General features: G+C 48.1%; 2 protein-coding genes across 4 annotated transcripts in view; both read right to left on the reverse strand.

The window, feature by feature from the left end:
• FLAD1 (flavin adenine dinucleotide synthetase 1) overlaps positions 1–5,954 on the reverse strand; it is a 10,800-nt gene extending 4,846 nt beyond the window's left edge. The window contains exons 1-3 of one of the 3 annotated variants that reach the window (XM_004026834.5): positions 5,742–5,954; positions 5,072–5,296; positions 230–974 (exon numbers count right to left, since the gene is read on the reverse strand). In XM_004026834.5, the coding sequence (XP_004026883.1) occupies positions 230–974; positions 5,072–5,152 (826 nt within the window). In that variant the 5' untranslated portion in view covers positions 5,153–5,296; positions 5,742–5,954. Of the gene's footprint in view, positions 1–229; positions 975–5,071; positions 5,297–5,505 lie in introns of all 3 variants that reach the window. The other 2 variants (XM_019023322.4, XM_019023315.3) reach the window with 2 other exon arrangements.
• A 2,012-nt stretch (positions 5,955–7,966) lies between these two features.
• Positions 7,967–14,476, reverse strand: CKS1B (CDC28 protein kinase regulatory subunit 1B). Its single transcript, XM_004026839.4, has 3 exons — positions 14,309–14,476; positions 10,989–11,116; positions 7,967–10,376 (listed from the first exon to the last, which is right to left on the reverse strand). The coding sequence occupies exons 1-3, from the start codon at positions 14,365–14,367 to the stop codon at positions 10,324–10,326; spliced, it is 240 nt and encodes a 79-aa protein (XP_004026888.1). The 5' UTR covers positions 14,368–14,476; the 3' UTR covers positions 7,967–10,323.
• Between the last annotated feature and the right edge of the window lie 47 nt (positions 14,477–14,523).

Consider the following 14,523-nt stretch of genomic DNA (forward strand, 5'->3'; position numbering starts at 1 on the left):
TAAGAGCAGGGCATACATTATCCTATTGAGCCATATCCCCAACACCTAGCACAGTGCTGATGAAAATAGGTACTCAATCAACATTTATTGGAAGAATAATGAATTAACAGAAGCTATCTTCTGCCCTCTCTGGGATTTGCAGGAAGCACTCAACAGCCCCTGCATTACTGAGATCTGGGGTGCCACCAATGGCTTTGGGCATAATGCCCCTCCTCCATAAGGTCCCTACCTGATTCAGCGAGTTTGTATACAGCCTCACTGGCCTGCTCCACAGCGTTGGGCATGTAGGAGACCAGCGATCCCTGGGGCAAACGGGCAGTCAGGTAGGCCAGGCATTCCTCCAGGGGTCCTTCTTCCTCTGAGTCTAGAGTCAGCTTCACCTGATAGTAGTTGCTGCCCCAGTCAGGGTAGGAACCCAGGCCAAGCCTACGTCCAAAGTGGGCCTGGGCCTCAGCCAGAATGGGGGCGATGGAGGCTTCATCAGCAGCCACATATAGCTCCTTTGAGTGGAACTGAACAGCTGGGTTTTGGAATAGTCCCTTCATCCCCTCCAGCACCCGCCGCAGCAGCTCTGGAATGCCTGGGAAGAGGTAGACGTTTCGGACAGAGACCAGAGGGAATCTGAAGGGTTGACCAGTGCAAGGATCTGTGCCATAATGCAGGTGGGCAGAGGAGGGCACCAATGATAGCTTCTCCCAGCCTTCCCCTCCTAGGGCTTTGGTGGCTGCTTCCAACTTGGGGTGTGGCTTCAGCTCATCTCCAAAGGCCTGTGCCACTGCCTCAAAGGTCACATCATCATGAGTGGGGCCGATGCCCCCTGCTGTGAGGACATGGGTGAAGCGGTTGGAGAAAGAAGTGACCTCAGCTGCAATGGTGGCTACCTCATCAGGTACAACTGAGACTCGGCAAACCTGGACCCCTAGGGAGCGCAGTGTCCGGCACAGAAAGAAGGTGTTGGTGTCCTGAGTGTGTCCCTGGGGGTTGAAGGGGAAGATGAGGCCATCAGTACTGTAGGGATGAAGGGGAGGGGTTGAAGATGATGGCTGCATCCACCTGATGATGCAGTGCTCTGCTCTTTGAAGGACACCACCTCAGGCTGCTGAGGGGCCTGGACTGGACACAAGAGTGGGAAAATCCATTTGTTTGGTTTTAAAGCTGGGTCTCTGTCACCCAGGCTGGAGTACAGTGGCTCAGTCACAGCTCACTGCAGCCTCAACCTCCTGGCTTCAAGGGCCACCTCAGCCTTCCGAGTAGCTGGGACTACAGGTGCGTGCCACCACACTCAGCTCATTTTAAATTTTTTTTGTAGAAATGGGGTCTTGCCATGTTGCCCAGGCTGGTGTCGAATTCCTGGTCTCAAGTGATCCTCCTGCCTCAGCCTCCCAAAGTGCTGGAATTATAGGTGTGAGCCACCACGCCTGGCCTGCTTTCTTCTTTCTGTCCCCACTGCCACCAAGCAGGTCCTTAGCACCTTTCACCTGGACAATGGCGACAGCTTCCTGGCCAGGCTCCCAGCCTCCAGCCACAGTGCTCTGCTGTCTCCGGAGTAACCGTTTTAATGTGTCACTGTGATTGCATCACTCTTGGAGTCAAAAGCCATTTGTTGTTTCCAACTGTATACAGAAGAAAGTTCAAATTCCTTTGCAGAGTATTTGGGGCTGTCTGTGGCGTATACCCTATCTTCTTTTCCAGCCCCATCTCCCTCTAATTGTCTACAAATGGTTTAGTGGTTAAGGGTCTGTGTTCTGATGGCCGGGCATGGTGGCTCATGCCTGTAATTCCAGCCCTTTGGGAGGCGGAGCGGGGTGGCTCGCTTGAGCTCAGAAGTTCGAGACCAACCGGCACAATATGGTAAAACCCCATCTCTACAAAAAAATAGAAAAATTAGCGGGGCATGGTGGCGCATGCCTGTAGTCCCAGCTACTTGGGAGGCTGAAGTGGGTGGACTGCTTGAGCCCGGGAGGCAGAGACTGCAGTGAGCCGAGATCATGCCACCGTACTCCAGCCTGGGTGACAGGGACCCTGTCACCAAAGGAAAAAAAAAAGGGTCTGTGTTTTGGAGTAAGGGAGCATCAGGCATTAGGCTGGAATCCCATCTCTACAACTTCCTAGGTATGTAACCCTGGGCAGGTTTCTCAACCTCTCTGACCCCCAGTTTCATCAATTGGGATTTTTTGCCGACCAGGTGTGGTGGCTCACGCCTGTAATCCCAGCATTTTTGGAGGCTGAGGTGGGAGGATTGCTTGAGCCTAGGAGTTTGAGACCAGCCTGGGCAACATGGTGAAACCCTGTCTCTACAAAAAAATACAAAAAATTAGCTCTAGCCTAGGCGACAGTGAGACTTTGTCTCAAAAAAAAAAGGGGGGGAGGGGGAGCTGGGCAAGGTGGCTCATGCCTGTAATCCCATCACTTTGGGAGGCTGAGGTGGGAGAATTGCTTGAGGCTGGCCTGTTTAACATAGCGAGAACCCCGTTTATAAAACAAATGCACACAGAAAAATAAAATTTTAAAGAAGAAAAAAGTGCCAACTTCGTGGGATTTTTGTGTGGGGTTGTTGTGAAGATTAGTAAAATCACATATATGTGATGTATAGCACACTACCAGACTCTAGTAGGCACTTAAAATATAGGGGTCACCAGCCTGGCCAAAATGGTGAAACTCTGTCTCTACTAAAAATACAAAAAATTAGCCGGTCCTGGTGGCGGGCGCCTGTAGTCCCAGCTACTCGGGAGGCTGAGGCAGGAGAATGGCGTGAACCCGGGAGGCGGAGCTTGCAGTGAGCCGAGACCACGCCACTGCACTCCAGCCTGGGCGACAGAGCGAGACTCCGTCTCAAAACAAACAAAAACCCCACAAAAATTAGCCAGGCGTGGTGGCAGGTGCCTGTAATCTCAGCTACTCGGGAGACTGAGGTGAGAGAATTGCCTGAACCTAGGAGGCAGAGGTTGCAGTGAGCTGAGATTGCGCCATTTGCGCTCCAGCCTGAGCAACAGGAGCGAAACTCCGTCACACACACACACACACACACACACACACACACAGCTCCAGCCTGAGCAACAGGAGCGAAACTCCGTCACACACACACACACACACACACACACACACACACACACACAGCCGGGCGCAGTGGCTCACGCCTGTAATCCCAGCACTTTGGGAGGCTGAGGCGGGTGGATCACCTGAGGTCAGGAGTTCGAGACCAGCCTGACCAACATGGAGAAACCCCGTCTCTACTAAAAATACAAAAATTAACCGGGCATGGTGGCCCATGCTTGTAATCCCAGCTACTCGGGAGGCTGAGGCAGGAGACTCGCTTGAACCCAGGAGGCGGAGGTTACAGTGAGCCAAGATCGAGCCATTGCACTCCAGCCTGGGCAACAAAAGTGAAACTCTGTCTCAAAAAAAAAAAAAAAAAAAAAAAATTTGGGGTCAGGGCCAGGTGAGGTGGCTCACGCCTGTAATCCCAACATTTTGGGAGGCTGAAGTGGGTGGATCACTTGAGGTCAGGAGTTCGAGACCAGCCTGGCCAACATGGCGAAACCCCATCCGTCCCTACTAAAAATACAAAAATTAGCCAGGTGTGGTGGCATATGCCTGTAGTCCCAGCCACTTGGGAGGCTGAGACAGGAGAATTGCTTGAACCTGGGAGGTGGAGGTTGCAGTGAGCCAAAATTGATCACGCCACTGCACTCCAACCTGGGCAACAGAACAAGACTCTGTCTAAAAAAAAAAAAAGGGGGTCTATTAAGGCTGAGTGCAGTGGCTCATGCCTGTAATCCCAACTACTCGGGTGGCTGAGGCATGAGAACTGCTTGAACGTGAGAGGTGGAGGTGCAGTCAGCTGAGATCCCACCAATGCACTCCAGCCTGGGCAACAGAGTGAGACTATCTAAAAAACAAAAAAAAAAAAACAAAAAAACCCACAAATTTACAAAGAATATTAAAAAAGATTATTATTAAAACTTGACATTTGGCCAAGCTCAGTGGTTCATGCCTATAATCCCAGCAAGGTGTGGGAGGATTGCTTGAGCCCAGGAGTTTGAGACCAGCCTGGGCAACATAGTGAGACCCTGTTTCTGCAAAAAAAAAAAAAAAAAAAAAAAAAAAGACAAAAAATTAGCCAGGTGTGGCGGCTAACACCTGTAGTCACAGCAACTCCAGATGCTGAGGCAGGAGGACTGCTTGAGCCTGGAAGATGGAGGCTTCAGTGAGCTGTGACTGTGCCACTGCACTCCAGCCTAGGTGACAGAGCAAAATCCTGTCTCAAAAACAAAAAAACCTGTGTCATCTGTTATGTCCTCCAGTAAGGCTTTCCTGATCATTCAGAGGGGATTCATCCCTTCTAGTACCTTCCTTGTAGCTCACTTATCCACTACGCTGAGTACCTTGAGTCATTTCCAAAAAGGCTGGGTAAAACTCTTTTTTTTTTTTTTTTGAGACGGAGTTTCGCTCTTGTTGCCCAGGCTGGAGTGCAATGGCACGATCTCAGCTCACTGCAACCTCCGCCTCCCACGTTCAAGCAATTCTGCCTCAGCCTCCCAAGTAGCGGGGATTACAGGCATGCACCACCACGCCTGGCTAATTTTGTATTTTTAGTAGAGATGGGGTGTCTCCATGTTGAGGCTGGTCTCGAACTCCTGAACTCGTGATCCGCCCGCCTCGGCCTCCCAAAGTGCTGGGATTACATGCGTGAGCCACCGCGCCCGGCCAAAACTCTTAAATATACAATACATACACCTGTACCTCCTCTACTCGAGGGGCTTCCTGTCGTTGTGTAGCTCCTCTGCCCTCTACCATACTGCTTGGTAAATTGCAATGACCTTTTTATTTTTCTTTTTTTCAATCAGCTCTCTCAGGTTGAAAAATTGTAGGGACTTTGCTACAAGTTTTTCAGTAGAGTAATTGAAAGAATGAGGGTTAATTTTCCTCCAATATGCTGGATTCACTCCAGGATCCTACTGCAGCAAAGAGGCTCCCACCCTGTTTCACCTCCCTCCATGGAGGGATGTGCAGCAGGCCCTTAAGGACAGGAGAACGCCGCGCCCTCCCCCCTTCTCTGTCCCAGACACACCTTAAGGATCTCATCTCCAACAATGATGATGCCAGCCGTCACGCTGCGCCCCGGAGAAAGTTCAGAGGCCCTAGATGTCATAGTCCTGCCTTCTCTGCCCCTCTGCAAGGCCCTCCAGTAGCCACCCAGACCCCCAAATAGGGGTCGCAAGCACGGAGGGCCTGCCAGGTCTACAGGGCACTGGGGGCCATAGCCTGGGAACAGGGGGTCCTGGGTCGAGGGAACCTGGAGAAGCCAGAAAAGACAATGGGGGAGAGCAGGCGTGCGCGTTCTTCCTTAGAGGAAGACCCTAGTCTTCTCTAACCAGATCCTTGACAAGCGACTTCTTTGTTCCTGCCTCTGTAATAAACGTGTTCCCAAATCCCAACCCATGTCCTTTTAAATGTCTTCTAAGCTTAGCTCTAGTCTTAAAAACTTCTCTCTTGAGAACCTACCACTTTAAGTATCTTCCGTTTGCTGAGCTGGTCTCCTCAAGTGTCTGCTCTACCTTGGGCATCCGTACCCCTTTAAATGTCTACCTTATCCTGGGCCTTGGCCCTTTTCAATGCATTCGCTCTCCACCCCGGACCAAAATCCCGTCTCTTTCTACTTCAGGCTTCTGCACCCTTTCTAGCCCAGAATCCCTTCTTCCAACCAAGCTTCAGATTACTGAGCCCTCTTAGACTCTCACCTGCCTGTTCTGCCCCTTCACCTGGTCTTTCCCTTGTTCCTTTCCTCATGTCCCGGGGCAGCCTCCGTACTTAAAGTCCCGCCTTGCACCTAGCTGACATTGAATGGTGATTTTGGCTGTCGCTTAGACTCTTCCAGGGTCCCATTGGTACATTCAACTGTCGCTCTCAGGCTTTAGCCAGTGGGTGGGAGCAGGGCCGGATTGTTATAGGCGACAACCACGTGGTCACTTCTCGCCCGGAAATACGGGGGCCGGACCTTAGCCCACGGTCGGGGGCGGGACCTCGGGAGTTTAGGGCGGGAAAGGAGCCGTAGTTAAAGGTGCTGTAAGGCCCTCGGGGAGTTTCTGGTGCTGGATTCAAATAATTGTTATGCATGTGTTGCTTTGTTTTGTTTTGTTTAATGGGTCAGTTAGCCATGGTTTAAGCTGTTTTCATTCACCGTGACTCTAACACTAGGCTAAGGGCTTTTACTGGAGTGAGAAAGGATCTTATTTATAGCAGAAGGAAGTTGGAGGGACACCGAGAAAGATTATCACCACTGTCTGTCGGATATGAAGACCCTGGAGTAGGTGAGCTTTTGATGTGTGGAACCTTAATTTATCTCTAGTATAATAGACAAAACGAATTACTTAAATCTCTTTGACAAGAAAGAGTCCAAAAACCCTCTCTTCCTCCACCTTGCTCCAGATGGTGCTTAGTTCAAATGACCTTTCCCAGTAATTGGTCTTGTAGGTGCAAATGAGGGAGCGAATAGGGAGTGCCTTCCATGTTTACTCTGGACCCTCACATCATCCGAGCTTACCCCCATTTCAGTTGCCTTTGTTCTAAAAGTACATCTTAAACTTTTTTCCAACAATAATCTGGGGATCTTTTCATATGCAGATTGATTCAGTAGGTTTGGGTGGGGCCTGAGATCTGCATTTAGCTAGTTCCCATGTGATGGTGATCCCACTGCTCTGTGGTAAGGGCTCGAATTCATTCTTTGTTTTTTTGAGACGGAGTCTCCCTCTGTCACCCAGGCTGGAGTGCAGTGGCGCGATCTCGGCTCACTGCAAGCTCCGCCTGCCGGGTTCATGCCATTCTCCTGCCTCAGCCTCCCGAGTAGCTGGGACTACAGGCGCCCGCCACCACGCCCGGCTTTTTTTTTTTTTTTTTTTTTTTAAGTAGAGACGGGGTTTCACTGTGTTAGCCAGCTTGGTCTCGATCTCCTGACCTCGTGATCCGCCCGCCTCGGCCTCCCAAAGTGCTGTGATTACAGGCGTGAGCCACCGCGCCGGGCCGAATTCATTCTTTGTAGGACTGGTAAACCACACCTCGCCAAATTTTACTCTTCAAAACCCTTGGTCGGGCCAGCACTTTGAGAGTCTGAGGAGGGAGGATTGCTTGAGTTCTCTCAATTAAAAAAAAGAAAAAAAGGCCGGGCGCGGTGGCTCACGCCTGTAATCCCAGCACTTTGGGACACGGGGGGCGGGCGGATCACCTGAGGTCAGGAGCTGGAGACCAGCCTGATCAACATGGAGAAACCCCGTCTCTACTAAAAACACAAAAAATTAGCCGGGCGTGGTGGCGGGAGCCTGTAGTCCCAGCTACTCAGGAGGCTGAGGCAGGAGAATGGCGTGAACCCGGGAGGCGCAGCTTGCAGTGAGCCGAGATTGTGTCACTGCACTCCAGCCTGGGCGACAGAACGAGACTCCATCAAAAAGAAAAAAAAAACCCTGTAAGATACACATCATGCTCATTTTACAGATGAGGAACAGGCTCAGAAAGGTGAAGGGATGCCACACAACCACAAAACACAGTGAATGGTAGACTCAGGTGATCAGGTGTCTAGACCATTCTTTTAAGTAATAAGCCCCCCCCTTTTTTTTTTTTTTGAACCAGGGTCTCTCTGTTGCCCAGGCTCGAGTGCAGTGGCGCAAGCACCGTTCACTGCAGCCTCGACCTCCTGGGCTCAAGTGATCCTCCCATCTCAGACTCCAGAGTAACTGGGACCACAGGGGCGCCCCACCATGCCTGGCTAATTTTTGTATTTTTAGTACAGACGGAGTTTGGTCATGTTGCGCAGGCTGGTCTTGAACTCCTGGGCTCAAGTGATTCCCTGCCTTGGCCTCCCAAAGTATTGGGATTACAGGTGTGAGCCCCCGTACTTGGCCCTCATTTCTTTCGATTATAAAAAGTCAGCTCTTTGAAAAAAAAAAAAAAAAGGGCAAAACAAGAATTCCACTTGCCTAGTAAACCACGTTCCAATATCTTTATTAGCAATACAGGTGATATTTGATCCCCTCCCAAAACAGAATACCAAGACTATTCCAGTATTTTCCCAGTGGATTCTCAAGCTTAAGTGTACATCAGAATCAGTTGGAGAGCTTGTTAAAACATTGCTGTGCCCAATCCTGAGTTTAGGATTCAGTAGGTCTAGGTTGGAGCCCAGTAATTTGCATTTCTGAGTTTTCCCGATGTTGATGCCTGATATTTTAGGAATAAGTGGATGGAAGACAGGAAAAATGGGGGAGATTAATATCCTTACTTAGTACTAGTATTTTTTTTTTTTTTTGAGACGGAGTCTGGCTCTGTCGCCCAGGCTGGAGTGCAGTGGTGCAATCTCGGCTCACTGCAAGCTCCGTCTCCCGAGTTCACGCCATTCTCCTGCCTCAGCCTCCCGAGTAGCTGGGACTACAGGCGCCCACCACCTCGCCCAGCTAATTTTTTTGTATTTTTAGTAGAGACGGGGTTTCACCGTGTTAGCCAGGATGGTCTCGATCTCCTGACCTCATGATCCGCCAGCCTCGGTCTCCCAAAGTGCTGTGATTACAGGCGTGAGCCACGACGCCCGGCCACTTAGTACTACTGTTTTGTTAGACTAGAGGGGAAGTTATTATTCTGTGGAATGTTTTTTTTTTAATTGAGACACAGCCTCTGTCGCCCAGGCTGAGTGCAGTGGTGTGATCTTGGCTCACTTTCACCTCTGCCTCTCGGGTTCAAGCGATCCTCTCACCTCAGCCTCCTGAGTAGCAGGGATTACAGGCACACACCACGCCTGGCTAATTTATTTTTATTTTTTTGAGACAGAGTTTCACTCTTGTTGCCCAGGCTGAAGTGCAATGGCGTGATCTCAGCTCACTGCAACCTCTGCCTCCCAGGTTCAAGTGATTCTCCTGCCTCAGCCTCCGGAGTAGCTGGGATTACAAGCATGTGCCACCACGCCCGGCTAATTTTGTTTTAGTAGAGATGGGGTTTCACCATGTTGGCCAGGCTGGTTTCAAACTTCTGACCTCAGGTGATCCACCCACCTCAGCCTCCCAAAGTGCTGGGATTACAGGCATGAGCCACTGCACCCAGCCTAATTTTTGTATTTTTAATAGAGACGGGAGTTTCACCATGTTGGCCAGGCTGGTCTCGAACTCCTGACCTCAAGTGATCTGCCCTCCTTAGCCTCCCAAAATGCTGGGATTACAGGTGTGAGCCACCACGCGTGGCCTGGAATGTTTTCTTAAACAGCTACATTTTGCACCTGTTTTCTCAAAGCTTAGTTCTTTACCTACCTGCATAAGATGCCTGAAATCTTTACCCCCAGTCCACACTCCAGACCAATTAAGAATCCTTAAGAATGACTCAGGCAGGCATCAGTACTTGTAAAGCTCCCCAGGTGATTCCAACGCCCAACCCAAGTTAAGAACAGCTGAAAACCTTCCCCAACCAAGGGGCACAGTGAATAGGTCATAGATGTGCTTATTATTCCTATTAGGAATTGGGACACACAAGCAGCCCCTGACTGACAGCATCCTTTTATCCATGTGTGCCATTCAAATATTGGGACTATGTTAAAGGCAGCACCCCGACTGTAGGAAGCAGTTCATTTGTTTGGATGAGATGAAGTTGTCCCTATATAACCTCTACCTCAGGCTAGTAGTTAGAGTGAAATATATTTTAGTAGATGTTTGACAGCAAGTCTGCTTAAAGTAGATTAAAAACCAGTTATCTCAATGTTAAACTTCATTATCAGCAAAGAGCTGAGCTTCATTATCAAACTGAAGGGCATATAATTAGAACCATGATATTGATGATGCTCACCCTGAGTGAGAGGGAAAAAACCCTTACAATTACAGCATTAGATTATAAAAACTTCCTCTTTAATCAAGGCTTTTAACATGAACAGATTTCTTGAATAAAATGGAAAGTTTCCAGTACACTGAAACATAAATCTGCAAGTCACCATACATACAACACCCGGCAGGAAAAAACAAAAACATCAAGTTTACATGATCCCTGTAACAGCCATGGTCTCAAACTCAGATGCTTCCTCCATCTGCCAGGTGTGTTCTGGATACAGAGCACATCGTGGCTTCTGGGGTCACACTCAGCTGAGGCTGTGGGTCCACAGAGCACTCATCTGGCTGGGCTATGGTGGTGGTGGCTCTACTCAAGAAGCAAAGCAGTTACCAGCACATTCAAACAGTGTATTGAACATCTTTTAAATATCAAAGTGAGAAACAAGAAGGCAACATAATAATGTTATCAGAAAGATGTTAGGAAGTAAGGACAGCTGTGTAAAGCTTGAGGCTGAAAAGTAGCTTGCCAGCTTCATTTCTTTGGTTTCTTGGGTAGTGGGCGCCGGAACAGCAAGATGTGAGGTTCTGAAAGAGTGAGGGAAATCTAAGAGACAAGCTCACACCATTCTATGTACAACCTATAGTGTATTCCACTACCACCTCCCCAGCTATCACCCACTCAGATCTTTATAACTAAATAAAGACTTAAGCATATGGCCTTAGAAGCAGACCCAGAAGTCTGGACTGTCTGCCAAGTACAGAATTGTTAATATCAGTTCTTTTGCTATGTTTATACAGCCCCAGGGTGTCCCTTATTAGTTTTGCCTGGCAGCTGGGTGTCTGGTGTCTTATCAATAAATATACTTTCCTTTGCTTATTTAGAATACATCCAAGAATGTTTTCGATGGAGAATGAGGCAGGGGCTATGACCAGGCTATATGTGGCCTTAAAAAGAATACCCTCTGATTGAATGAAAGATTACAGGAGGTTTTTCAGTGACAGGTTGTCTCTGAACTTCCCAGATATTTTAGTCTTATTTTTGGTCACTAGTTTTTTTTTTTTTAAAAATCCCCCACGACTGGAGGGGGAAGGAACCAGTAAACCATTTCCTATCTCCCTATTTGGGTTATACAATCTTATTCCTTCATTCTCTCAGTGTAGCAGTTCTATATGGTTGTTTTTAGCCAGTGCACTGACCTGGTTCATGGATCATATAATGGACCCATCCCTGACTCTGCTGAACGCCAAGATTCCTCCATTCAGATTCAGACATCAGATGGGTTTTAGGGACCAGCTTGGCTATGTCCTTGGGCAGCATGACATGTCTGTAACAGAAACGGGGAAGTGGGGAATTTATGTTAGTACCAGATACAGTCTCTTAGACAAATGCCTGTTTACAAGGCCAAGAAAGGAAAGAAACACTGGTTTTTGATGTCAGAGTTTATATAATTTTATTGTGGGGTAGCAGCAGCTAGAAATACAGGCTATGTTATATAAATTCCGAGAGTATATTAAAAATACAAATTAGTGAATAATTCCAGTGAATGAGCACTTAAGTTCCAGGCACATTTTCTCCGCCTTCATGGACCTTATAGTCTTCTAGCTGATTATCTACAACATAATGGGAGCCCCACGGAGCACACAGTGTTAATAATTAGAAGGAAGGAAGAGAAGTTATTTTGTGGAGAGGAAAGGCCTTTTATGAAGTACTGTGTGGACAAGTTATCACAAAGGATGAAATGAACTATCTTATCCTTTAAAATCTAAGCCAGGCATGGTGGCACAAACCTACAGTCCCAGCTACTTGGGAGGCTGAGGCAGGAGGGTCATTTGAACTCAGGAGTTTGAAAAAGATACCGTATGAAGTTTGAAATCTGATTAAAATACAGAAGAAATAGGCCAGGGGCGGTGGCTCATGCCTGTAATCCCAGCACTTTGGGAGGCTGAGGTGGGTGGATCACTTGAGGTCAGGAGTTGGAGACCAGCCTGACCAACAACATGAAACCCCATCTCTACTAAAAATACAAAAATTAGCCGGGTGTGGTGGCATGCACCTGTAATCCCAGCTATTTGGGAGGTTGAGGCAGGAGAGAATCCCTTGAATCCAGGAGGCGGAGATTGCAGTGAGCTGAGATCTGGGCGACAGAGTGAGATTCCGTCTCAAAAAAAGAGAAAAAAAATAAGAAAAAAGAAAGGGCTGCAATGCACAATGGTTGTGTCTGTGAATAGCCACTGCACTCCAGTCTGGGCAACAAAGCAAGACCTTGTCTCTTAAAAAAAAATTAAATCTATCCTGAATCTTATCTTCCTAACTCTGGAGGGATGTACCTTGAGACTTTCTGGGTAAATTCCGTGCTTTTCTAACCAATGATAAGTCTCCCTTCATAGCAAAAAAATTATTACCCTGATGTGAATCAAACTAATCCACATAGTCTTCGTCATGCTCAATGAAAATGTACTAAGTTCTCCCTCTGTGCTAGTAACAGTGATTCCCCACCATTCTCCTAAAAGAAAAAATTCTAGTCCAAATATAAGGAAAATAGCTCACATTCTAACACCACCCTGGCACGAAATTTGGCTTCAATACATACACCAAAAAACCCCTCTTGAACCAAAATGCCACTGCCAAGAGTTTCATCTTCCAGGGGATGAAATGGTGATTCCTTCCCAGCTCTATAAATCTCTTATAAGCACATACAGTTTTAAGTTAGTTTAGTTCAGATGTAGAGGAAAACAGCTGAGGAAAAGAAAGTTAATTATATCAAAGGAGGGTCTGGAGTCGTCTTGGCATAAAGATGATTATGTATTTGTCAATGCACATCGAGTTCTCTGGAAGACCCAAAGCCCTGAACTAGGCTGGGTGAAGAGACACAAGAAAAGCAAGTTTTCATTTTATGTTCTCCAACTGAGGAGACAAGATACAAACCAGGAAGTGGTCTTAATTATTACAATTAATACAGATTAGCATAATGCCAACATTTGTGGAATCCTGTGTCTTCCCTTATTCCCAATCTAGATTATGCACTTAAAATTTATCAAACCCGAATGCCACATCCAGTGCCAGGATTCCATCATCACCATCCTTGGCAGATGGCTATCCAGTGTCTTCTAAACAATTTCAGTCAAGAGGTGCTTTCTCCCACATACCTTTTTCTTAGAGTCTCATCTCAGGCTCTGCCCTCTAGGAAGCTTTCCCCAACTTTCCCTCTTCCTTTTTTCCTCTCAGTATTTTAAGTTTCATGTTCAAGGGTACATGTGCAGGTTTGTTATATAGGTAAAATCCTGACTCGGGGGTTTGGTGTACAGATTATTTCATCACCCAGGTACTAAGCATAGTACCCGACAGTTGTTTTTTTTTTTTTCCTGAACCTCTACCTCCTCCCACCCTCCTCCCTCAAGCAGGCCCCAATGTCTGTTGTTCCCCTCTTTCTGTCCCTGTGTTTTTATCTCCGACATATAAATGAAAACACGCGTAGTTTACTACTGGTTTCGTTTTCAATGGTGGTGAAAGAGACATCACGCTGAATTGGCCCTTAGGACACTCCCCCGCCCCCACACCAAGCCCAGGGAAGAAGACCGACCGAAAGTAAGAGGTCAGCCTCCAAGGCGGTGGCGGGGCGGGGGGCGTTCTCGAAGCGTGGGATGGGGGAGCGTCCTGGAGTTAGCAAAAGTAGGGGACTGACTTTCTAGCCCCACCTCAACCCCCGCTCACGGCTAGGAAGCCGCAGCCTTCGGGTCGCCAGTTCCCTCTCCTTAGCAAGTCTTGTGTGCTCCCATCACACCCTGTAATGGCTCCTTGCACAGCGTGTATCACCTTTCTGGTGTCTGTCGGTACCACCCACAGATTTTTAAGTTTGTGAACAGCAGAGACCATGTGTTATCCTTGCACTTTAGCAGAACACCTGAAAACTGTTAAGTATTCCGTAACTGCTTCCTTTGATATTTAAAGGGCATCTATTAGACCCATATTAAGTATTTTCTCAATGCTCCTAGCCAGTTTTATTCCATTGCAGTCCCAAGCGATCCCCTTCCTTACACAAGCCAGACAACCACGCCTCTTGTCTTTTTCACGAGTTAATAAGCAATATTTAACTCTCTCAGCGATACTCTCCTATTAGGGACGCCAGGAAACTTCCAGCTCCGCTTTTGCTACGTTCTCCTACTGGATTCGACAAGATTACTGTGAAACAGTCTCTACAAGGCAAATTAAGTTTGCCCGATAAAGTTCAGAGAATGATCCAGAAAGCCTTATGGGTGAGGGTGGTCAGTACTCTAACCACGCCCACCCCTCCCTCCTCTGAACTGAGAGGCGACTCCAAATTCGCAACCACTTTGTTTTACGAGCGCCTCCCACCTCCGCGCATGCGCCTTACGCCTTCCACCAATATCACACCATTGCCCGTTCGCACCTCGTACGCATGCGCCAATTCTATCGCCTCAGTTCCTGTTACTAATTCCTTGTGCCCTCAGCGGCCAAAGCTCACGACCCTCGCTATTGCTCCCGCGCCAGCACTAACCGATACTCAAACTCCTCGTCGTCGTATTTGTCCGAATAGTAAATTTGTTTGTGCGACATGATCGCTCGGTTTGCTAGCCTTCAGCCCCACGCCGCCAACCTCCAAGCAACTCCCAACAGCACGCGCTCCCACCCACTTTGGCCTCGCTTTCAAACACGCCGCCCGCACTTCCTATTGGTCCGTTTGGCTCGAGGCGGGACAGCTCTACTTTCAAG

Source organism: Gorilla gorilla, chromosome 1 (assembly GCF_029281585.2).
Source record: "Gorilla gorilla gorilla isolate KB3781 chromosome 1, NHGRI_mGorGor1-v2.1_pri, whole genome shotgun sequence".
Taxonomy (NCBI): Eukaryota; Metazoa; Chordata; class Mammalia; order Primates; family Hominidae; genus Gorilla; species Gorilla gorilla.